Here is a 25704-nt window from a genome sequence, read left to right on the forward strand (position 1 = left end):
GATAGATGGAGAGAGAGTGAGAGAAAAGATGGAAGAGGCAGGCAGGGAGATTTTCTTTAGCAGGCTTAGGGCCACTGATCTTCCCCGGCCAGCTCTGATCTCCTAATAACCAGCTTACATCGCCCTTAACACCACCTGCCAAAGAAGAGGCATTGGTGGTCTGAGGTGCAGCTGCCCCCTCCCTGGACTCCCCCTTTAAATAGTACGTGTTGATCTTGCTGAGCAGAATCATTATGCAGGCTCCATATAGTTGTGCCTGAAAGCAGTCAGGTAGGCAGGCTGTGTTTTTCCCAGCACTAACCTGGTCGTAGCCATGTAGAGAGCCGCTCCACAGCGATCAGCCCTTTTCAAATGGCTTCATTCACGCAGCGGGAGCCGCGGATGAGACATAGGAGGAAGGAGAGGAGGGGGGGAAGGAGAGAAGAGAGAGGGATGAGGGATAAAGGGGAGGAGGGTGGATGAGTTGTGGAGCATGCCAGGAGGATGGGAGGAAAAAGGAGGAGGAAGCGGACGCAGCCGAGGGAGATAAAAAGAACGTATTTTCCTGGCAGACGGAGGGAAACCACTGAAGCTGGAGATCAGTCTTTTTTTCCTCCTCTTCCTATCGTTCACTCTCTCCTCCTTTGTCTAATTGAGGCTGATAAGCTCTCGCTCTCTCTAGCAACCTGCACGTTTCCATTCCTCCTTTTTCTTCCTCCGCTCTCATAGCCGTTGAATCATCTGCCTGATTACTGCATTCGCCAGTATCCAAGCAGGGCTCTTCTCTCGCGATTTCTGCTTCTTGTACACAGAATTTCACGGCTGCAGACTGACAATAGATGGGGAGAGATTGAGGGAGAATGTGCAAGCGGATAGAGAGGGAGAAGGCTAGAGAGAGAGAGAGGGGGGGGATGAAAGACAGAGACCGAGCAAATGAGGAAAGAGATGGCTTTCACTTTGCATTCCACCTCTACTTGGTGCTGGTGCACTGAGCCTGCTGCTTCCTCAATTATTCATGTGTTTCATGAATGGAGGGGCTGACATCACAGGCATTCAGGTCATTTTACATTCGACGCTCCCTCTAAATCACACAATAAGCCAGACTAGGGTTTGTGGTGAACACAATTCATGGTTTCACACAGACCCACACTCACACATGAATCAACTTCCTTTCCTTTGAAAACTAGAAATTAACTAGCATCTAAAATCAGTAAAAGTAAATGCAAAGAACAATCTTAGGTTTACAAAATGAAAAGATGTTAAGTAAATACAAGTGCAACATATTTAAGATATACTGTATCTCAGGCATAAGTCAGTCAGTTTTATTTTGACTCCAGGGTGTCAAAAGCCCCTTACATATTCTGTAATCTCATAGTCCCTTGAGGCCACTGCCTTTTAATTGTGTGGTACTGTCCAGTAAATAAATTCAAGTAAAAGAAAATATGAAATATTATATATTGTGCATCATTACCATCTACCTTAAACTGTGTGCTGTCCAGATCCCTAGGCTATAAAACTGCTTTTTAATGCTTCGCCAAGTGCAACTTTGGTCATTAATCATTCCTGCCGCAGCATAAAGTGCTTACCTCAGTTGATTTGTTTTGTATTTGAAGGAACGACTGCAGCATTACCTAAATATGCTCCTAAACACCAAAGGTGCAGACTCGAGTCAGACTCAGGTCACAAATTTGATGACTTTAGACTCAACTTGACAAAATCCACAAAAGACTTTGCAACTTGACTTGGACTTAAACGACATGTGAGTTCACCTGTACTCGAGCCTTTTGACTGACACTTGATACCTCCCCCTCAAGACCGACAATTAACAAGTGTTATTTAAAAACTGTGCCACAAATGAACACAATCCCCTTCATCTCCTGAATCAACTGACATCAACACTATTCATTCCCAGCAAGTTGACACTTAATTTCCCAGATCCATTTTGTTTGAACCAGTCCAGCAGCATCCAGTCAAGTTGCAGGAGAGGACCATGAAGACGTAACGTTAAATTAGCACAGTTGGAAAAAAAGGATACCAAAAAACTGTTTGCGTACGAACAATATGCGAAGGTCAACAAAAACAACCTGTGATATGAAAAACGTCCAGTAACCATGTTTTAACAAGTGAGTAAAAATTTTAAAAAGTATTCATGACTTTTGTAAATTGAATATATTATTACTCTGTCTTGTTTCGAAACTCATCATTTACTGTAGGACTTGGGACTTGATTGTGTGCAAAGACTTGAAACTTACTTGGGACTTGAAAAACAATGACTTGGTCCCACTTTTGCTAAACACACATGGGAATGATGATTTAAATTTCTGCTTAACCTACTTAAAATATCTCTTATGTGAAGTTGATGACTGTCGCATATTCATTAATTATGAGGTTTTAACATATTTAACCTGAGTCAATTATTCAGACTTGGTATTTTATTTTGTGTCAGTTCTAGTTTCATTTCATTTCATTTATTTATTTAAAAGGACATTGCACATTAATCAACACCTCTGTAAATATGCCAGTGTTAGCCATTAGGCTAATTTTTAACTGCAGTCCTTTGGCAAACTGTTTTGATAACCACTATGACTAGTTGTAAAAAAGTCAGAATTGTTAAAAAGTATAACAAGGAGAAAAAAAAACAACTTCGGCATGAAACACACACAACAAAAAACCACAGCAAAAGCAGAAGACAGTAACGTCTAACAGACAAGGCAGAAGACAACACCATGGCGACTAGTAGTAGCAACAGAAGTCTGATAGGCTTTTGGACATGGCACAGGTGTAAATAATAAAATAAACAAAGGTTAAATTCCATAGGTGCTTCAGTTTCAGGGTCCTGGTATTTACCTGCTGGCTTTATGTCACACTAGTCAGGTTTCAATCCAAACATAGTACAAACAATTTTTAACAAATATCCAGAAAAATTGCAAAAGAAAATGCAAATTAATATTAGATCCACTGCCACAATGCCATGCAAGTTTTTTTTTATGAATTCATTTGAAGAAGGTACAGTCCCCTCATTGTTCTACACAGAATTAATGGTTGTCTGCCATGACATGTGCCAGCTGTGCATTCAGCCTGCTGCAGTTGGTCCTGATAGTTTCATATATATATAAATATTCTACCAACTTTTAGCTTTCTTTGTACTTGTTAATTTTTTTAATTGTAAAGTATTAAGCTGTCACTAAAAAGTCACTATATAAATTAAAACATTAAGAAAACTGAGTACAATTTGGAACATTCTATCAAACAGTCTGTGGATGTATTACTAATCCCTCTTTTATTCATGGTACGCAGCTCTTGCTAGAAAATATCACCTGTACTATGAAAGGTTTCACCCACAGGAGTGGAACTCAGTGTCAAACATCGGGTTACAAGACTTTTAGTGGGTTACACACTTATTGTAGAATTTATTAGGTAATTGGTGTTTCTATATGCAATCAAGAAACAAGTCTTATCAGTACTATTTACTTGTAAAAATCCAACTATCACACTAAAAAGGTAATTTTAAGGTGATCCATTCACACATACATAAAGATGTCTCATTCAGGAATCACCTCTGTATCTCTATAAAGAACCAAACAGATCCCTGAGCGGTGCTGCTGGAAAGACTTGACCCCTGGGCTGCAGCAATGCTGGCTGCCTCTGTGGGATCGCTGAGTGGAGCCATGCTGTGGAACAAAGGGAGCTGGTCCACTGAGCCGGACAACTGTGTGCCCAGATAAGCCCGCCCAGCCTCACACCAACAACTGACCTACTTAGGGGACCTCTGTTCTCTTTGTTGTTGCACCCACTGGACACGCAGATGGTCAAATTGTCCACACACTCAGAAATATGGTACTTAATGAACAGCCACAGGCACTTAGTTGCTGATTCATTGGTATTATTCACTGACAGGCTGACAGGCTTGACAGGCTTGAGTAGTTTCTATTTCATTTTTTCCCCCGATTCATTCTGGTGTAGCTGTGAGCTGAACACACCCCAAATGTTATAGACTCCAACAAATTTCTTCAGCTTTTTGAGAGGAAGGCGTGCTGTTTACCGAGTCGCCATGGCAACATCAATGTGGCGACGCCTGGCTGGGTCGGAAATGTCTGTCAGCCTGACTGTGTCTCGGCCGTGCAGTTGCCATGGCAGCCCGTCAAGCCATTCATGTGCACCGCCACTTGAAGTGTTCCCAACTGAAGGGAGAAACAGAGAGCTGTGGGATGGTGTGTGTGTGTTTGTGTATGTGAGGGTGGGATGCTGCTGCTGCTGCTGTTGCTGCTGCATAAAGCATTAACACACATGATTAGTTATCTACAAAGCCCTGGAGTTTAAGTGCACTTTGCTGAGAACATGTTTGGAGTAAAAGGAGTGATCAGCAGGTCCCTGACAGCTGATATCTCCATTTTACTCACAGCAAGAAGTTTGAAAGACCAGGACACGTCACTGTGTGTCAGTGTAGTACGAAAACAAGCAAATACAGAGTGAAACTCCTGCATGTCATTACCTCTCCAAAAACTATTTAAATCCTATCCCAGGAGCCCAACTTAAGCATTTAGTCCCAGGCTTAATTAAACTGCCTAATTATCCTCAATGTGTGGCAACCCAACATAGACGGGCCGGTAACAATTTTGGGTTCTCATTGAAGCTACGACCTACTGTACCTCTGAGTCCAAGAACCTGTTTTAAAAGCAGCTATAATTAAACACACTGATTTAAATTCAAGAGCGCTACTCGGGCCGATGAGGTAATTCAAGGACTTAGTGTCAGAGAGGGACAGGAGGGGACAGGAAACTGGCAAATGGATTAAGCCCCTGTGGGACACGTTGTCCCAGTGGGATAGGACACAGCCACTGCCATCTGCGGGGGATATATGGGCGGAAGGAAACAGGCTGGGTGACAAAGAGCAGTGGGCAGAGAGAGGGTGAGGTTTGGACAGAAAGAGAGTGCGGGTATGTGATCTCAGTGCTGGGGTAGAGAAGCTAAGTGAAGTCAGGAGATGTATACCTGGGTATTAATTTTTTTTAAACTCAAATTTTGTAACATCAAGAAAAGTTGCCACAATGCTTGGATGGAGGTAAAAAAAAATGGTTTAAGGAATGACTGCAAAAAGGAGAAATGACTGGTGTTTTGCTAAGCTGCATTTAATTCACCCTCAAAATTAGACCTGAAATATTCTGCAAGTAATTAAATAATCAATAGTCTTAATTTGACGGTTCCATGTTGTCAAGTTGTTTGTTGTCAGATGTTGATTTAAAATTCTTTCCAATATATGGTGATAAAAGAAAAGGTGTTAAATTCTGAAATGAATTTTAAGCTTCACCGAAAACACACCAAGCAGCCGCAAAGTGCAGCTCACCTCAATAACTACATTTTTCTGTGGCTGGGAGGCGTGTTCATGTGTTTCAGGCGGGAAAAAAATTCTGCACGTATGTATCACACGAGTCACAGGACTCTGTTTACCGTTCGCCACAAAAAGTTAAACAACCAGATGAAGCAGCACATGATCAGTCCATCTGAGTCCATCTGGCCCCCTCTGGCTCAGCTCTGGACCCTGATTTGGACCCTTGGCCTCAGTTTGAACAACACTATGTGTTTCACATTTTTCATCCACACTCACCACACCACAGAATCAAATGACCACACGTCAGAACAGAGGTGTTTGGTGTTGGCATCTTAACAATACTCCTTAGTTCCTGAAAATTGATTTTTATTTGGGTCTTTGGATAATTTAGCTCTCTACCAGCATATATGCCACATAGGAGCCTTTGATGCTTCCAAGTTTTGTCTATCTCGAAGAAAAGAATATGCGTCACCACCACATCAATCCATTGCAAAACTTGCCTCTCATGAATTAATATATCAGTATTTGTTTTATGATAAAGAGTTTTATAGTCCCTTGTACCAGTATGGGCTGCATTTGTGCCCCGAAGTATCTGCCTGTCATGTCTAAAATAAATGCAGTGCTGACAGTGTGTGGGACTTAAACGTTTTCCTTTACCATCAGGTGTGCATTATATACCATACAGTTTTACATCAGGTAGATTAGGTGAAGTATGGATTTCTTTTTTTAAGGCATTTTCTGCTTTCCTTAGAAACCGACATAGACAGGAAAGGCAAGGTAGAAAGAGGGGATGACATGCAGCAAAGGGCCCAGGTGGGACTGGAACCCTAAGCAAGGTGGTACGGATGTGGCCTTCTTGGTTCGTGTTCCCCTGAGCTGCAGGGGCGCCCTGAAAATATGGGTTACTAAAGTGTCACATGCAGAGATCAGCTTAATGAAAATAACTAATACATGTCATGAAAACACAGAAACAGAAAGTTTACAGTACAAAAAGGAGAGTGGGCTGATAAACAGGAGACTATGTTGCTGGTTTACAGCACAGTTCAAGACTTGGAGGGGAGGGCAACGGGTTCTGATTGTGATTTTAAAATGTTTAATGGAAAATGTCCTTATTTTTTGGACAGGGTCCATTTGAGGAACAAGTGCATGGAATGCTAACATGGATCCTTTTCGTAAGACATCCATTACGGAGAGGTACACATGACGGTCTGTCCTCAAATGCAGCTTCCAGTCCATTAATGAAGCTGAGAAAAACAGGAATGCTCCTTCCCACAGCACGACATGACTGAGGTTTTAAAAGCTACCTGAGAGGAAATGCACCTGTCATTCTAAATGAATGTGCATTGTTAACATGAACAGATAATACCCATTTAGACACCTTTCCTTTATCATTAAACGCTATGCAAGCACCTGTTTTTTTTGAGAGTGTCAATCAATTATTGTGAACTCATCAATCATATGCCCTCACAGCAGAAAGAAAAAAAAGTTGGTTATACTGGAAGCAGGCAGAAGAGTGTGGCAGTGAACAATATAGAGCATAATCAGTGATGACAAATGGCTTGTGGGAAGGATGCAGTAATAAAAAAAAAGAAAAGAAAAAGGGGACAGGGGACGAGAGAGAGAGACAGAGAGTGAGAGTTAATAAGCTGTGGCCAGGAGGGAAACAATTCTGCCGTTTCTCTTCACTGCAGAGCCCCTGCTGTGAACTTGGAAGTCCATTGTGGCCCAGTCTGATGGTGCAGTGCTTTATCTGTGAGGCTGCAGTTGGCTCCAAGCCTCCCAGTCCGTCCCTAACAAAGTCTTGGCTGAGGACATGTCAGGATCTTGTTTTCAAAGCAAGAAGAAATACTTTTGCTAAAGTGAAGGGGCTTAATCATCACTTCTGATGACCGGCTGATCGACCAGCAGTTCACCTAAAGTTAACGCAGAGGGTCTTGTCCATCTCCTTCTCTAATACCTCACATACTGGAATTAATCTTCTTGGTGCAGAGGCCCAGGAGCTACAATTTTCAAGTCAGTTTAAAATAGCCCAGAGAGACATTAGCAGCTTGGTACTGGATAGCACACGCCTGGGGGGTTGGTTTGCATGTGAGGATCTGAGTCAGCCCTGCATATGTTGGTGGATGCTGCAAGTTTCCAAAAGTCTTTAATGTTCTGTTTGTCTGTATGAAAGCATGCGTGAACTTAAAGCTGCAGTCTCAAAGGGATGTAAAAGCAGAAGTCATGAAGTCATGTGTTCCACTCCTTTGCTTCTCTGTTCCGTGACCATGACAGTCTGCTCTGATTGGCAACAATCAATAAGATAAAGGAGCTGAACAACTGACCGAACCAGTCTGGGGTAAAGATACATACGCGCATTTATGTATGCAAGTGTGCACTCACGGTCTGTCCAACTGTCCTGCAGCAACAACAGGCTTGTCCATGGTGCCACGTGCAGAGAGTAAGCTCCAGCTCAAGCCTGCTGTCGGTGCCTTGCTGTTGCTACAGCTGCTGATGTGTGTGCACATCTGTGTCTGAGTGCATGTGCGTGTGTGTTTGTTTGTGTGCAGATTTAAGTCACACCAAATGTTGTATCAAGAGCAAACATCCCCACACTGGGGCCACTGCCAAATACTGAGCAATCTCACACTCGCACGCATGCATGTACGGAAACACTTGGTCTCTTGCTGTCTCTCTTGGTCTTATCTCTGCCTTGTCTTCTGACAAGTAAGTAATGCTGCAAAAATATCCCCCCACCACGGCTCTCAATCACAGCATGCACTGTGACAAACATGCACCCAACAAGGCAGCCTGGTTCCAGCCTGAAAACTCTTTGACACCCGCTTCCCCCGACATCAGCTTATAATACATCCCATGAGATTTTCTTCTTATTACCAAGACCAATATTATTGTTTCCATCGGATCACAATAATCATCTCAACTACTCTATTTTTGTTTTTCTACATGTAAAAACAAGTTTGCAATCATCTGATTAAATCTGATTATGTGCATGTGAACTGCTCCTCTTTATTTCTGAACTTTTTGCTACCTCATTTTATCAGCAGGCTACAAAAATGGAAAGAACAAATTCCTTTGCACCACAAAAACACACTGAGAGACTACAAGAATCATTGTCTGATTCAGTCAGGTGCCTGGAGAGTGCTAAACCAGTTAGCGCAGATTAATTACTGCATCCAGTGCGGATAAATACGGTGCTATATCCGCTTGCGGCTACTGGTTTATAACTCACAGGACAACACATGCCCTGACTGAGGTATTGACTGATGGAATGACCTCGAGGTCAGAGTTTTGCCTACGTAGCAGATTGTCCCTGGGAGAACAGAGTGCAGCTCTAATAGATGCTAATAACCAGAGTGAGATTTCAGCTGGATCCTCTCACTGATGAATCTACAGGGAAACTGATACCGCATCATTATCACTTGTTCCAAGATTGATTTTTCCTCCCCTTCAAGGTGAATTGAAACAAAGCTGAAAAGAAGCTTTTGGATCATTTCTGTGTTTAAAACTCGCCTTAACAAACACAGCATGTTTTACTTTCACAGAGGATGGAGATGCATCCTATTGGGTACAATACAACTACATACGTATGTGCTATTATATAACATGGCAACATGGCTTGCAAAGTGTACCCAGTGAGCTAGCCAGACAGTTCATTTTTGTGTATATGGGATGCTAACAGATGGCTGTTCAGTGGTGAAGTAACCTGTGTCTGTGCCTGGTGCTGCAAACAGATTAGTTGACTCAGGTTTAATAGTGTTTCTGTGCAACAACATGATAAAGAGGCCCCGGACATCTGAGGTCTGAGAGCAGAGGAGAGAGAAGGACACAGACAAATATAGAGAATGAAAGACAGACAGGGACGTTAGGGAAAAGAAGAGGTCCTGCAGGGGAAAGGAGAGGTCCTCATGAAAGTGAGAGGGAAGGAAGCGGGACGCACGTTGCTGAAACTGCTCCCCCTCTGTTTTTTTTTTTTCCTCCTGCAGTGCTCTGTAATTCGTCTCTAAAAATATCAGGCAAGAGGAGGAGGAGGAGGAGCATAAACAAACACAGGGGGAGGAGAGGCTGGAAGGAGGGATGATGGAAAAGTGCACACACACTGTGGCGAAACAGGTGAAAAAAGAAAGTGAGAGCGGGGACCACCTGGATGTGGATCTGTTTGTCCATGTGAGATAATGAGGGGGACAGGAAAACAAGCGAGAGGAGGCAAGGGGAGAGACGGAGAGAGCGAAGCGCGGGGAGAGACGGAGGGAGCATGTGCCTGCTCTTTTCCAGGCAGCCACGTGAGTGCCTCTCCTCAGCTGCTTCGCTCACACTGAGCCCGCCAGAGGGGAGCAGAGCAGGGTCGCCACAGTCACAGTGAAAAAAACACACACTAGTCCACACTGGCTGCACTGAATGTACATACTCTGGTCAGGTCACAGCTTAGTAGTGTCCTGATCTTGCCCTTATTACATACTGGTGCATTTCCTGGAGATTTACATAACCGTATAGACATGCATGGGGAAGATGCACAGATACACATAAATATACTGAATGTAATCTCTTTAAAGGGCACAGATTTGACAGGGCATCCAGCTGTGTCAAGAGAGTATGTAGTCTGAGAGTGACATATGTTAATGCAGCCACATGACACCAGAATATACTCACAGACATCTTGCACCTGGCTGGGTTGTGCTTTGCATACACGACAGCCTTAAAGCTATAACAGGTTCCATTTCAAACGCACACTCACACACAAAGAGAAAATCTCTGCTCTCCGTTCAGCCTTACCAGGCGAGCTTGAAGCCTTTCATTAGTACAGTGAGGAGTATCTGACGTCCATAGCGTGTTGTGGGCACTGGGCTGCCCGTTCACACCGCCGCATGCTGACTGACAGCCTGCCAAAGCCTCACCTCCCATACACAGAGCAGGAGAGATGCACGGAGGGAAGAAGGGAGGAGTGGATGCAAAGACAGATGGACGGTCGGGGGAACCAAAGTCTGGAAGGATGATCCTCAGCTGTGCTCACGTTTCTGCTACATTCCTTCGCTTGTGTCGAGGTGCCGCAGTGCTGAGCACTTGTGCCAGAAATTCACACCTCCCTGAGGTTCTTCAGTTTTCCCAAAAGAGAAGGAGGTGACCTGCGCCGCAATATTCACAACGCAAACTGCAGCATGCAACAGGAGCAGAGAGGCTAGCAATTGCAAATGAATGGCGACATGGCTGGTGGCTGCTCCTTTATAACTCTGTACCTTTCCTGTCAGGCTCTCACACTGTCCCTCACAGCGTCTGTTTGCTCGCTCCAAACTCTCTCTGTCTCTCCCTCAGTCTCCGCTGCGGATGAACGCTGCACTTGCTGCGCTCACAGTGAGCAGGCGCAGGATCTCTACCCTCCCCCTCCCTCCCTCCTGTTCTCTGTCCTCTTCCCTAGATGGCTCTCTTTCTCTATTTCTCCCCAAGATAAGCCGAGCTGGCCCAGTATGGAGGACTAGAGCAGGATAGTAGCCCCTGGCCATAACATCCCCTGTGCAATGACCCCCACCAATGAGGGGGACCTGCTGCAATTCCTTCCTCTTGTATTGGACTCCCGCCCTGATCAGTGTCAGCAGCTAACCCTGTTAATCTCTTAATGCATTGAGCGTACTGGGGTACTCCCCGTGTTTATAGCTGTGCGCTGTGTACGTGTTCAGCATACATGATCAATCAGACGGACTTCATGGTGACTCAGTTTGCTTAGTTGGCTACTAAATGTTTTATAACTGCAATAATCTGAGTTTAACTCGAACTGGGACCTTTTCGTAATCGTCCTCATTCGTCTAATTGACCTACAACAGCAGGCCTGTCAAGTTTTGGATTACAGCGATATTGTGAATCTCAAGAGTTAGCAGGGTGGTGTCTTTTTTTTCTGTCGTTTTAAAACCAAAACACAAGAGCAAAAGGGTACGGAAGGGATTAACCTGTGTGTTTATCTGTTCTGATGTAAGCTGCAAATGTTGACATGCCCAGCTGACTAGTTTACTGATAGTTGACAACTGGTGCCTGTTTTATTTTCAGGCTACTACCTTTTAGCAGAGTTACAGATTATGTTAGAGAAATACCTGATCCATCTTGTGGGAGCTAAAATGGTACTTTATCAGAAAGCGGAATAACAATAGCAATTCTGCCTGCTCTGTCTTTGGTTTGTGGACATTTACACATTACATAGTGCTCCATTTGGCAAACGTTTTGCCTGCAGCTTCAGTCTTAAGCATCATCTTTAACAGTTTTCACCTAACTCATGGACTTTTAGCTTAGGATAGAGGATATGTCAGCGACAGATGATAAAATCTGCAGGCAACAGTTGTCGTGCCAGCTGACAAAATCCACAACTAGAAATGAGAAGCACACTTTATTTTAAACTTCTGTGTAAAACTGAACAGCTTACCATTCATTTTGAGTGGTTAATCTGCAACCCTTAACTTTGTCGACTGCATTATGTGCTGTGCAAGAAGAGACAGTTACTTTAAAACATTTTAAAATACTTCTAAAAATGACAACAAGAATCAAACAAAAACTAATTTCTACTGTATTTGTCATGGATTAACCCTTACGCTACTGCAGTCCACTGATTGCCTGTAGAAGCGGTTACTTAATCTCTTCCCTTGATCACTGCAGGCCACAGAGGTCAGAGAGCAACCGCCATTAACTTCAACAGAAGCTGTCATTAAAAACAAAGGCCGACTTGCCCACAGGCACTGGGTCAGGGTGCAGCACATTCTCCCTGTTTAATCTTCTTAAAGCCCTGCACATTACAAATTACACCTTATTAGGGGTGGCTAATACTGCCGCTAATGCAAACCACATTCTAGTTGACCTGTCCCCACACACACACACACACACACACACACACACACACACACACACACACACACACACGTGCGCTCTGATCTAGAGATTTTGCTTGTTATTTAGTGGATTAATTTGAATTTTTTAACAGTTTTTGGCTCATTGATTCCTTTAAGTAATGATGTTTAGGATTGTTATATAAATAAATAAATGTCTCTTCAGTCACTATCTAACACCAAATTAGTTAACGTAATGGTAATCACGCCTATGGCCCACTGATAAAGTATTGAAATATTTGTATATTTGGGGCATCGGTGGCTTAGTGGATAGAGCAGGTGCCCCATGTACGAGGCTGTTGCGGCAGTGGCCCGGGTTTGACTCCAGCCTGTGGCCCTTTGCTGCATGTCATCCTCTCTCTCTCTCTCTCTCTCTCTCTCTCTCTCCCCCTTTCACACTTGGCTTTCCTGTCAATTAAAAGCAAAAATGCCACCCCAAAAAATATCTAAAAAAAATATAAAAACTGTATATTTGCAGTATTATGTATTGAGTGTTGAGGGTGACATACCTGGAAAAAATGCAGTAAAGTCACTGCTTATTAGGAGTGGAGGAAAAAAATCGATATAGTATAGTATCGCAATATTTTTGTGTGGAAATATATCGTCACAAGTAATGATTTTATTATCATATAAATTATTAATATTACAAATACAAATTAAACTTTCGGTAGCCTACTGGAACTATGTAATTTATTGGTTTTTCAGTCCACTAGATACATTTTGCTGCTTTGGGGGACATAATTTACTGTTGAAAAAAGGTAATAAATTGCAATATATTTTATTTTATTGCAATACTCAGCATATTGCAACATAGTTAAAATCGCAGTTATATTGGATCGTGACTTAAGTGTCGTGATTATATGGTATCGTGGATCCTCTGGTGATTCCCACCCCTAGTGCTAATGTAAACCACAATGCTGCAGCTTCATATTAAAAGCATTTAAGTCACAAAACACAAGTTGACTTTAAAGATGAATGGGTCACAGAAAATACAGTGTGTTTTTACTGAGCTTAGCACGTACTGCTAGTTTGAAATATTGCACTGTTAGATGAAGAGCTGCAGGCGACAGACTGTGCGTCTCTAACTCTAACTCAGCGAGGTAAGCAGCTCATTTCACTGTGCCCTGCTTTCCGCAAACTTATGTTATTTGCAGCGTAAAATCAGATCATGGTTGCTCACAGAATGATGGAAAAAGGTTGAATTTTTTATTAAAACATTTGTTTTGCTGCCCCAAGAACTCAGTGACCTGTAGTATTAAACCGCGTGTGCTGATACCAACAGTAACTAAAGGTGGCGCAAAATCAACCACAACTGAAATTTCCAAGATTGAACTTTTAATTGATGATTATATTTGCTCTGTGATGGGTGAAGCCCTAAGTAAAAAACTGTTAGTATAGCATAATATAAAGTTGTTGTTATTCTTACTGAGCTTAGCCTGCTGAGTCACTGAGCTTTGTTCACTCACTCTGCTACTCTTTTCAGTTGCAGATGCTGCCAGGAGAGAGTGAGTGCAGAGCTGACTGATAGAGAGGCAAGCGACCAAAAAGATAACAGCGCACAGATAATACAGTTGCACTTGGGCTCTTGGTCTGGGAGGACACACACTGCCATTACAGACATCGGGCCCCGTGCCAGGTTCAGGACTTGTGTCAGAACTGAGATCAGAGAGCAGCTCTGACTCAACACCTCACTTTGGTGATGTGTACAGTGACATACTCTTGTGACGTTATCTGTGTTACGTCCATTTACCTCTTGGACCAGAGCCTAAAGTTTGCCAGGGGAAGTAACACCTGCTGTACTGTTATATATTAGATAGAAAATCCTGTTGTACTCCAAATTAAACTGAAATCAAATTATCCTTGTAAAGCTGCATCACATAGGGGAGACTGAAAAGGCTGTTAAGGACATTAAAGACATTTTGCGACAGACATTGATGACATTGATGAGCTTTAGTATTAGTATCGCCTATAATATGTTACTCTTGTGCCAAACTCACACAGCACAGTTTTGTAGTTTTGCTATCTGATGTGTTATTGTGCTTTTCCTTGGTTGCTGATGCACAAATCAAGCAGCACAGATGGAAACATGCCAGACAGTTAAAAACATATTTTTAACCTTGACATTGTGAATACGACTCTTAGTTGGCACTGGTCCATTATTCCAAAGGGTAGCCTGGCAAGTGGATTACAACGTCTATCTGTGTCTCTGCGCGTGTTTTTTGTTTTGTTGCATATTTGCACATGTGTACGTTGGGCTGCAGAGGGCTCCATAAAACAATCTATAACTAGCAATCAATAGCTGGCAGCTGACGGCTTTTAAAAGCACCTCAGACCATATTGTGATTGTTGTTAATATGAAAAACTCACACAGGGAAGAGGATCGGTGAGTGGATCTTTCATGTCTGCACCATGGGGCAGGTGAGAACAAACAGGAGGAGGACACGCTTGCTCTGTATTGTTAGCCAGCATTGTCTCTCCCTGTGGGCGACTGTGAATGCGGTAGGACTGCGGGGAGAGAAAAGTGAGGAGAGGAAAAGAGGCAAAGATATGAGAGCGCTCTAATCCCTTCCCAGGTGAAGCAGTGAGTGCTGGAGCCAGAGCTTCAGTCAAGTAAGAGGATGGTTAAGTCAGCTCACACAGAGTCCATCTGGTGCCCACCTAATCATGGCTTGCTAAAAATTTCATGGAAAAAAAATACCTGCAGCCATAGTGCACCTCATTAATGCTAGTATGGATTACACTGGAGGCCATGATTTCTGGGAATATCCAGGAAGGTCGCAGAGTTCACCTGCTCCCTGACCGCTGAGAATTACACTCTGTAAAGTTCATCTTTACCCTCTACAAATGTGGCTGATGCATCAAGGAGCATTCATTCATAATTTCCATCAATAATACTTTATATAAAGATTTTAACAAAGCAGCCAGAGGAGTCATTGTGACGTTTTCTAAAAAAAACAGCGTTGCAGTATTTGTGCTATAGCTGCACCTGACTGAAAAATATATGTTTCATACCAAAATACAAAGGTGAAGAATCATGTGCCATCACTTTAAAATGTCCCCACCCAGATACATTAGCAGACTGTAGCTTGTCACATCAAATAATGCCAGCAGGAGGTTGTTTATTTAGGTTTTAACACACAGAGGCTGGCTGCACATTGCATTTTGCTTAGTCAAACTGACCCACCCCATTAGGAAGAGGACGTCAGCAAATAATACGAAGCCTGATATGAAAGACGGATTTTGTGCAGCAGGACAAGCATTTGTTTCTCTTCGAATATTCTGTATCATCTTTCTGTCTGTGTGTGACTGTAGTTTAACTCTTGCTGGTGCTCTGTCCAGCCTGCTGAGGAGAAGCAGCTCCACAGTGGTGCTGAATGGACAGCTCCTCTAGGAGAAGAGTCAACCTCTCAGAGTCAGAGATGTTTCCTCTCACTGACGCCCCCTGCTGACCACACCACAGCTGAGCTCTGCTACAGCAAAATACTTGTTATGATCAAATAAATAAAAAAAAGGCATTCCCACTGGCATCAGGCAAAGTCAGCTTTCCTGATGACTTCACATGACCTTTGTAGGAAGGACTCTAAAAGAAATCATGACTCTGGGTTGCTTTGTTTTAAAGTTTGCTTGAAGGATAGATAAAAAGGACAGTGTCTAACTCATATTTCATGGAGAGACGACATTAATTATTAGTCAGCAAAACAGCAGTCATGTGATTTCTGCATTAGCTTCCTTTGTACCATTCCTTGAACCCTAATCTAGCCCAGAGATTTTTCATTTGTTTCTAAGAATAGCACTGGGAGATAATCTGGATTAATCCCTTTCCACTGCTCTGTGGGGTTGGATGCTGTGGCCAGTTTGACTCTCCCCGTTCTGCCTGGTGGGCGTTCCTCTCTCTGTAACGCACTATAGATTATGCTTGTACTGTTTCCCTGCTCATGTTGAATAAACCCCCATAGATTGATCTCTACTGTCAGATCAGAGAGGGAAATGGGTGATCACATGACTGGATGGCTGTTTGTTTATTGCTGAACTGACCCTCAAGGCCACAGCGGGAAGACAGAGAGCAATAATGCATGCACAGCCTACAGTATGCATGTGTGTGACTGTACATACTGTGTATCAAGAAATTAATCCGGCATGAAAAATATGAAGCTGAAGCAAAAAATAACTTAAACTTGACTTTCATTTCATCAAATGTGTAAAGTAAAAACTGCAATTTGCGAACAAGGTGCACAAGTTTTTTATGTATTTGAATGAGAAGACGGTGGTTGAAAGACAGGCGGAGTGGTACTACAGGCTTACATGACTGATTAACAGTCACAAGCAACAGACAGGGATAAGGCTAAACAGATGCAAACATGGAACAGCAACGCAGACCAGAAACCGGCTCAACAGAAAGCCAGAGTAAATTTAACATTATGCAGCAAACACACCAGCATCAGACGTCCCACTGAGGATGGAGCAGACACTTTGCAGACAGCCAACATTGACAGAAGCATAAAAGCATCCCAGGGAGGGGGGCCTGTAAGACAGAGCGACGACAGTAATGATGAATAACATATGTTTGATTGCAAAAAAGAGCGTCGAGGCGAGGGACGGATATCGATATCAGGTCAACCGAAAAAGCGCTGAAGTGAAATACAGATGGCCTTCTGCGCGGCCGTCACGTGCGCCATGAATAAAAGAACAAGGTGCGGCATGTGCTGACATTAAAGCACTCATTTAAAAAAGCCTTCCATTTCCTGTTTCTGCTGCAGCAAGCAGGATGAAAATAGGCCGAGGTTTCTTTTCCAACAAACCTCAAACAGGCACGCTCATAATTACTAAACAAAGCAGAGCAAGAGGGAGGAGAAGACAAGAAGAGAGACGTGGTAAAAAATGGAGTTTGGGATTATCTCTATTAACCTAAACAATAGGTTTGAGCTTGAGAGAGAACAGACCTCCACTGATGGAGATAAAGTCAGTGAGCCTTTCGACCTAAACCTGCCGATAGTTTCTTGCTCTTCTCCTTGTGTCTAAAACTTGATTTGACCTATGAATTTCAGAAAATCAGGGTGGAAAAAAAGTGTCTCACACTATTAAAGCTTTATAATTCAAAACTTATTGCACTTCAGATATTATCTAGTAAATAATGTTTATGCAATAGGGGTAAATGGATATGTAATTTTTAGTTGGAATACAAATAAATTTAAATTCAAATACACAGTAAATGTTAATAGTAGTTTTGTCAAAGCTCACACAAAGATTATGTGGACGCTCCTATTAAGACGCTCTCTGTCCTCCACTGTTTTCATACTTACTGATTCTCCTGACACTATGATGGCTGCATGATCCATATATAAGCCGTTATCTGCACAAAAATTGCCATAGCTGAAGCTAACATTCATCACAAACAGCCAATACACGCAATGTTAATCATCTATATGGTCACATACTTGTAACAGTAGTAGCATTATAGGCAGCAAGCTTATGCAATCAAATTGACGCAAAAGACTCCTGTTTTCTAAACCATACAACCACATACAGGGCTTTTCCATTGATCAAACAATGTTGCACCGATTTGTGTTTCCATTGTTTGTTTAAACGTGCTTAGCTGTGCCCAAGATGGACGATCTCTGGACTGGGGCCAAAAGCGTACTTGACCGCTTCCAAGTGGGTAGATGTGATGTCTCGCTGACTGTAGCCATTGCCTTGACGATCCCCTTCTCCCCCTCTAACAAGCATGTCTTGCAAGAATCAATTCATATCTGTGCAGAAGACCAGGGAGAAAGAACTTTTTAGTTTTAGAAGTTAAGTTTCTCTCCAGCGTTCATGTTTGTACTGTCAGATATCTGCTTTATTTTACTGTTTCATGTTTGCTTTCTGCTGTATAGGAGTTGTGTTAAGTTACTGCTGATGAAACTTTTTCTCATTTTGCTGCTTCACAATAAAAGCTTTAGCATAACAAAATAAGGGAGGGCTTTTATTGTGAAGAATCTACAGGAAATGATATGCATTTATCAATGAATTAGTGGAACTTGTTAGCAGCTTTCCATCAATAATAACGAGTCTACTAATATGGCATGGAGGAAAACAGCCACAGTGAGATGTTAGATGAAGAGCTGCAGACAAAAGACACTTAGTGCACCTTTGCAAACAGCTCACCTCCAACAGGTAAACTTCTTTTACCTGTCATGTTGTGTGATGGAAAAACACAAGCAGCAAATAAAGGGTCAAGCCAAGCAAAGCCGAGCGAGCATGTGTATGAAAAAACGGGAATAGGTCGTATCATCCTACCCAATATCACAACCGTTTCCTAAATTAGCACCTTTATTGGTGGATGACAAAAAAGCTGGTGTATGTTTTTTAACAGCTGCAGCATTAAACATATGGTTAACATTGGTAGACGGTGCCACACATGACATACATTACATGATATTCGTGACATGACATATACTGTCATACTACTTTATGCTGCTAAAATAACTCAATGTTGGCTTTCGGTTTTACATGGCACAGAAACACCAGTCTCCTAGATTAAAGTCCTGTGACTGTTTAACCCATCCTCCTCCTGTCCCTCTTGCCCTTGGCGGACCTTGTCACTCTTCATACTACGTCATCTGTCTTCTTTGTTCTCATAATTATGACTACAGCCACTAGAGGTCGCCACCTAACAAAAACCGTAAATATGGGTCGTAATTTCTGCTCGTAAAAAACAAGTGATGTGGTCGTATTTTGGAGGTGAACAGTCTCTTGCTATCACCTTTGTTGCAACACTAAAGGTTCATTGGCTAGCAGTAGCTGTGTGGCTTTAAGATAGAGGGCAACTTTTAAGAGGCTGTTAATGGAGTGCATCATCTTTTAAAGCGATAATTAAAGGGACAGTTCTTTTTTTGACCGCTTCAGTGTCATTAAAGGACCATAAAAATATAAGATTCTATACCAGGGGTGTCAAACATACAGCCAGGGGGCCAGAGAGGGCCCGCCAAGGGGTCCAATCAGGCCCACTGGATGACTTTGCGCACCTAATAGTAATGCACTTTTGAAGGCTAAGAGGTATCAGTTTTCAGGAGCACGTTAGCTTCCACTTTGGACTGGTGTGGAAGGAGTGGAATTGCCTGAATACTGAATGACTCAACAGACATACTGTTGAAATTGCCCTTACTCTTTAAATACATCACAGGCTGTTTGTCATCTGTTTTGTCAATGGATGAGCAAATGCTCTTCTTTAAACTTAAAAAAGGAAACACTCAGAGATGTTTGTTATTTATAGGATATTATGCAATGGTTTTACTGGTCCGATCAAATCAGACTGTATGTGGCCCATCACCTAAAATGAGTTTGACACCCATGTTCTATACTAACAAGAACCTGGCCACTGTGTTTGCGTTATCAGTGTGAAAATGACACATTCAGATCAATCAGAAGTTGATCAATGTTAACAAACTGATTATCAGTACGGTGTCTCTATTGGCTACCTGCAAAAAGGCATGGGAACTCTTTGTATACCTCCAGCCTAAACTAGAGCTGTAGCTATTATGGAGTACATCAATGACTCATCACATCCATGACCCTGAGCTCCTCAGATACACAGCTGCTCTGTTCAGAAAAATGATGTCACGACGCAGAGAGATCAGGTTCTGCTGATCTCCCCGGATCTAGTCCACATCCAGTAGTGTAGGGTATACGTTTTAGCCGCTACTGTATCACTGCACTGCTGACACTCCTGTCTCGGGAGAAAAATGTCAAAGAGTCGAGGGAAGTTGTTTAATGTATGTAAATATTTAAAATGTACTTGCTCTTCTTAGTCATATTTTTGGAACTGATGTTAAGAGCTAAAAATAATGAAACTATAAAAAAGCGGTTGTGGAGCAACATTGGCACAAATCCTCTTAACACAAAACTGGAGGCCCTTTAGGAGATTAATCCCTGTACAGTTTGTATTTTTCTGTCATCATCAACACCTTTTCCTCATTGTTCCCAATTACGTAACTACACAAAGCAAGCTCAGTCGTCATACAATTATGAAATAGCTTCACATGACCTCATCATCAGTGAGCGTGAGATACTGTGGTGTGGAAGCCAACGTGGTCAGATGTGCTGTCGCTGAGGGGTTGTTCACTGTTGGTAACACTCAAACGCAAACCTCTGCGGGTGAAAGAATAACCCCATCTGTGTCCTCATGCTGTATCCTCAGAGGAGCCTTTGTTTAACCTTTATTTGAACAGGCAAGTTGATTAAAAACACAGCAGCTGCATGAGTGATGCTGCCTGCATTGAGTCCATGTTCATTCTGTATTAGTCCAACCTTCCTCTGGTTTTAAAGTAGCACCGACTTGTGCACATTTATTGTATGTGTTTTGATGCTAAGGCGAAGGCTTGAAGGTGGAGTGAGGGAAGCTATTTTTATATTAAAGGACTCTGCTTGTAGAGTCGTGACGGGATAAGGGATTGGGGTGGAGAGATATCGACTGACCCCTCCCAGACAATCCTTCCATGTAGTCAGTCAGGGCTGTTGCCAAAGAGACGACCCTGCCATCATTGAAGCCAGGAGCGGTCCAGCCTGCAGCCTCAGGGCCACATGCGGACCCTCCCTGATGTTTTTCACTCAAACATGCAGATGTCGATGGGGGAAACACAATGTTACACCCCACAGAAGCACACACAAACACACACACACTGCTTTTACATTTGCTTACCACTGGTTGCTATGCCATTACCACCCACAAGGCCTTCAAGGACGGCACTTGAGTTATTTTGAGCTTTGCAAATGATCCACGTCACTCATGGTGACAAAGCAACAATCACCCAGCAAGGCCTTAGACTTTCAACCTCAACTTTGCAAAGATTAAATCTGCAAAACTAATGTCATGAATCACAACAAAGACCCACAGTTTTTTACACATCGAGCCTTTGCTGTGGATGAAAACCCGAAACCCTGGATTACTTCGACAAGGTCAAACATTGCGTAGAGGGAGATTGTTCTCTAATGTCTTGAGATAACAAGAAACCTTAGCTCTGTCTTACATAACTCCCACCATCACTACAAAAATGCCCTGGAGCAAAAAACTGGTTGCTTCAAGATTTACACTATGGATTCCTTGTAGGAAGCGACAACATCTATTCATCCTCAAACCACGTCTGTCAGCACTCCACAGGAGAACACGACCAGTCCTGCTAACAAGGAAGCACATCATGTGCTTTGCATCTGTTTTTATCAATTAAATCATTCTAATGCCACCTGCTTTTCTTAGTCATGCTTCAGCCCTCACTTTTAAAGGGACAGTGCATCCCAAAATCAAACATACATATGTTTCCCTGTATCTGTAGTGCTGTTTATCAGTCTAGATTGGTTTGGTGTGAGTTGCCGAGCGTTGGAGATATCAGCCGTAGAGATTTCTGCACTCTCTTAAATACAACGGAACTAGATGGCACTCCGTTTGTGGTGCTCAAAGCGTCAAAAAAAGAAAATCTGTTTGAAAAACTCAACAGCAACTTTCCAAAAATCACCACCTTGTGTTAAGGAGTTTTATGTAGGAACTATTTTCTGTGCAACAAACTACACCCACCAACCGTATCACCGTGCAGAAAGAAGCATGCATCTACTGCTAGCTATCCTAGCAATACTAAGCTAGCTGACGTTACAGCTCAACCAATGCCATGTTTACATCTCACACTGTCACAGGAACGAGCCTCTTATTCCTGAGTACGCCTTCTTCTGTTAGTTTGGTTGAAGGAAAATAGTTCCTAAAACTGCTCACAACAAGGTCTGTGGATTAACTTGACTCACCGTGTCATGATTTCTGGAAAAAAAGACATTGCCATTGAGTTTTTAAATTAATTTTTTGGTGCTTTGAGCTCCACAAGCCGAGTGCAATCTAGTCCAATTATATTTGTGAGAAGGCAGACATCTCTATGGCCGATATCTCCAACACTCTGCAGCTCACACCAAAACAATCTAGATTGATAAATAGCACAACAGGTAAGAGGGAAAATATCTATTTTTTGATATTTGGGTAACTGTCCCTTAAAAATCAAAATCACTTTAAACAGTGCAGTCCTACTGTCCAAAATAAACTTGATGCGAATAATCCAAGTTAAATACAGATACACCTCCCTTCCTAATCTCTGCTGCTACTGTGTAGTCACGGCAAAAAATCAGGCACACTGCACTTAAGGCAAGTGCACACTGCCATAACCAGCCAACATTCTGTATGCATATGCAAATTAAAAATGTTTTATTTCCATGAAACTAAATTTGTGGTCTAGAAGCACTAGCACTTTACCAATACACAAATTAAAACAAGAAACACAATGGTGTCTAAAAATGCAAGTACAGTAAATAAAATGGCATACACTTACGCTACTAGTCTGTACTTAAGAGTGTCAATAAGGTGCTTGGAAACAGAAGCACAAAACATATTGAATTACGTTGCATTAAAAACCCTTTTTAAATGTGCATCTTTAAGAAAAAGAAAAGACATTATTTTTCAGTCAGTGTTTAAAGGTGTACTCCAGCGATTAAGTATTGCTGCTCCATTAAGTTGATGGACTCAAAGATTGGATTAAAAAGAAAACAAAAGAATGGTCAAAATTGACGCAGCAGAGGCCGAGATAATCTGACTTCTGTCCCAAGTATGTGTCAAGCATCAAAAACACTGGACCCCTGATTTCCCATACTGCAACTCAACAGCATCATCTATTAGCGCATCACTGACTGGTGAACTTTCACGTCTACCAAACTCCATAAATCATCATGAAATCATCAGCTGTTCAAAAGCCACAGATGACTCTATATGAGTGTTTTCACAGGCTGAGTAAAACTTCTCTTGACTAGTGCCCATTGTTTGTTCGCCTCACTTTGTTCTCTACAGTCTTGTCTTTGCAGAAAGGTTTTGGGTGGTGATATTTCCCACTACACATAGGCCATATTGGAACCACAGTGACCACGGTGTGCCCACCTCTAACCCTGTGGTGCCCCTGCAGAGGACAATGCTGACAGTGTCTCAGTACAGTAAATGATGCTCCAGCAGTTTTGTCCCTGGATCTCACACACTGTGAAATCTGAGGACCAGAAGAAGTGGAGAGGAAGTAGATGCACTTGTGGGATTTTTTTTTTTTTTTTTTTTTAAGTATGCCACAATAAAACAGCTCCCTCTTTTGGCGTGTATGAGTATGACATTCTCAGACGTGATGAATCACTTGACTTAAAAGCTAAGCATATACATTTCTTTACGAAAATGGGGGAGGATGAAGGATGGTACACTGTGCCACAACCTATTATTGATCTTTGGTTTAATGACATGAAGCTGCCATATGATGTTGGTGCTCATGTGTAGAGTGTCTTTTGCTTTTTGAGTTATATCCTACCTTTGGGGTTTCCATATCAGTTTCTTCCACTTCTTTTGCTTGGCCTATCAGTGAAGGTAGAGAAGAGTAAGTGAGAGGTTTTGGTAGATTTCCTTTGTCATGATGTGATTATCCTGATGGCAGTTGATGATAAAATGCACTGGTATTGATGCTTCACTCTATGCTATAGTCCTCAGACTGAAAACAAACAGACAGAAAAGTCATAATGGACTGTATTCTCTATATCTATTATCTCTGGTCTTCACAAAAGGTAAGAGCCCCTTTTATTTTCTGTTTCCAGTAGTTGGTACAGATAACCTTTTCACTGGTAGGAAAACAAAGCGCACTTTGCTTTCAAGAGGACCAAAAACCACACTTTTTAGTCATCTCGGTGCGATTATTTGGTGAGCGCTCGAGTTCAAATGACAAGCTCCAACGTGGTCGTAAACATGTCCTGACATTTGCTTCTAGCCTCATTCTGATCCAGACAATTCAAAACAAACAATAATTCTCCAAGACGAAGATTTCACACAAAATTACATGTACATTTGTGTCTTTGTGCGTGCGCGTGTAAAGTAATGCAATGTGTTACTGGGCTTGCAGAGTGCAGTCCTTTCACTCCAGTCGCTGCTGCCGCCGGTGACTCAATGCAGCGCGCCCACATGTACCATGAATCACTGTGATCAGAGGCCCTCAACCACTCCTCCATCTATTCAATCAATTCATTTTTGCTGTGGCACCTGATAATACATTTGCCTCTCCGGTCGGAGCAATTTCTTCCCACTCCTTTACCCCTGACTGAGCTTCCCAGCACCTATTGACAAGTTTCTTTCTGCTGTGCGAAACCCTCTGCAGATGTTGTGTCTGTCAGTGAGGTAATTTCAGTATTTTCTCACTGAGAGCAATTGATTAACTGAAAAATTTCCTGTTGAGATTTAATACACAGGCATTTACATTTTAGCCAAATGCCGTGTTGCTGCTCGACAGATGCAAAATAAATGCACGGTGTCAAAACCCTGCAATATTCAGAGGTTGAGAGTGGATCTTTTAAATAACCCCGGGTGCTTCGTTCTCTTGCAAACGGAGGATGGAGAGGAATAGAAGAAGCCCTAAGAAAGAATAATCCATGCTCCCTTTGGAACAGCTAGAGGGGAAATCAATCAAGTCTGCTATGGTGGAAGGCAATTCAGAGGAGACAGATTACAGATTACACCACTTGATTTATGAAACCTGAAAAACAGACCTTCCATTAAAGACAGATATGTTTCAGAGAAGGCAATCTGGCACGGAGAATTGAATTTGACTGTTCAGGTCTTTGGAGTTTAGATTTAATCCTCAACAGCTCTGCAGATCTAAACCCCTGCATGGACCTGCGGTGTTCAGCGCTGTTATTAATTTTCAAAAGACAGATTGATCTCCGCCTACAACATATTTAAGTTTCATACCCGTGGATATGCATCTGGATAAGAGTGCTTATTTGCAGAAAAAAAAAAGCATTAAATGCTGGCCTGCTGGGGCGGACAGAGATATTTAGCGTGATCAGCGGGATTGATTTGCCGATGAACATATGTGAATTACACCGTGAGTCACCAGAGGCCTTGTGATTAATCAGCAGTAAAGTCCTGCAGACACATGGCCCACTCAGATGGATACAGTAAGAGCCTGGATGTACATTATGTCTGCTTCCAGCCTCCACCATAGCACCCATCTCCGCATCCTTGCCCACATACTGTAAGTGCCCCAATTTACTACTTTGAGTTGTACACTGGACTGAACGAACTCCAGCTTCATTATCTCACAGACCTCAAATTCCCACTGCAACCAATACTCCATTAATAAGAAAGTACATTAAGTGGGCTTAATGACAAATGGATTGGTGTCAATTTCAGCTCCGACTGTGGACGGATACGGATGTACTCTAAAAATGATCACTGAAGACAAAAACAGGTCTATATTTAGTTTACTTCGTACCATTAAATGGCATATGTGCATGGCATATCTCCTTGTGTAACTCTACAGTGAGACAGATGTCCACCTAGCATGAAAACAAGACCTTTCACAAAGGCGGTAAGTGGGTGTGCCAGTGACAGACAGATTGTCTACAGACAGGGCTACTTAATGAATCACCTACAGCGAGGGACGTCAGCAGTTGGCCCAAAATACAGGCCGTGATGTGATAATGACTCGGGTTCACACCGATGAAAATCTT

General features: G+C 42.4%; 1 protein-coding gene across 15 annotated transcripts in view; it reads right to left on the reverse strand.

Annotated features, from left to right (window-relative positions):
• Positions 1-25704, reverse strand: part of gramd1bb (GRAM domain containing 1Bb) — a 141186-nt gene that overhangs the window by 36837 nt on the left and 78645 nt on the right. The window contains exon 2 of one of the 15 annotated variants that reach the window (XM_078167233.1): positions 23517-23560. The exons of 11 other annotated variants lie outside the window; for them this stretch is intronic. In XM_078167233.1, the coding sequence (XP_078023359.1) occupies positions 23517-23560 (44 nt within the window). Of the gene's footprint in view, positions 1-301; positions 794-10078; positions 10625-23516; positions 23561-25704 lie in introns of those variants that run through there. 3 more of the 15 variants (XM_078167236.1, XM_078167234.1, XM_078167235.1) reach the window with 3 other exon arrangements.

Source organism: Epinephelus lanceolatus, chromosome 4 (assembly GCF_041903045.1).
Source record: "Epinephelus lanceolatus isolate andai-2023 chromosome 4, ASM4190304v1, whole genome shotgun sequence".
Taxonomy (NCBI): Eukaryota; Metazoa; Chordata; class Actinopteri; order Perciformes; family Serranidae; genus Epinephelus; species Epinephelus lanceolatus.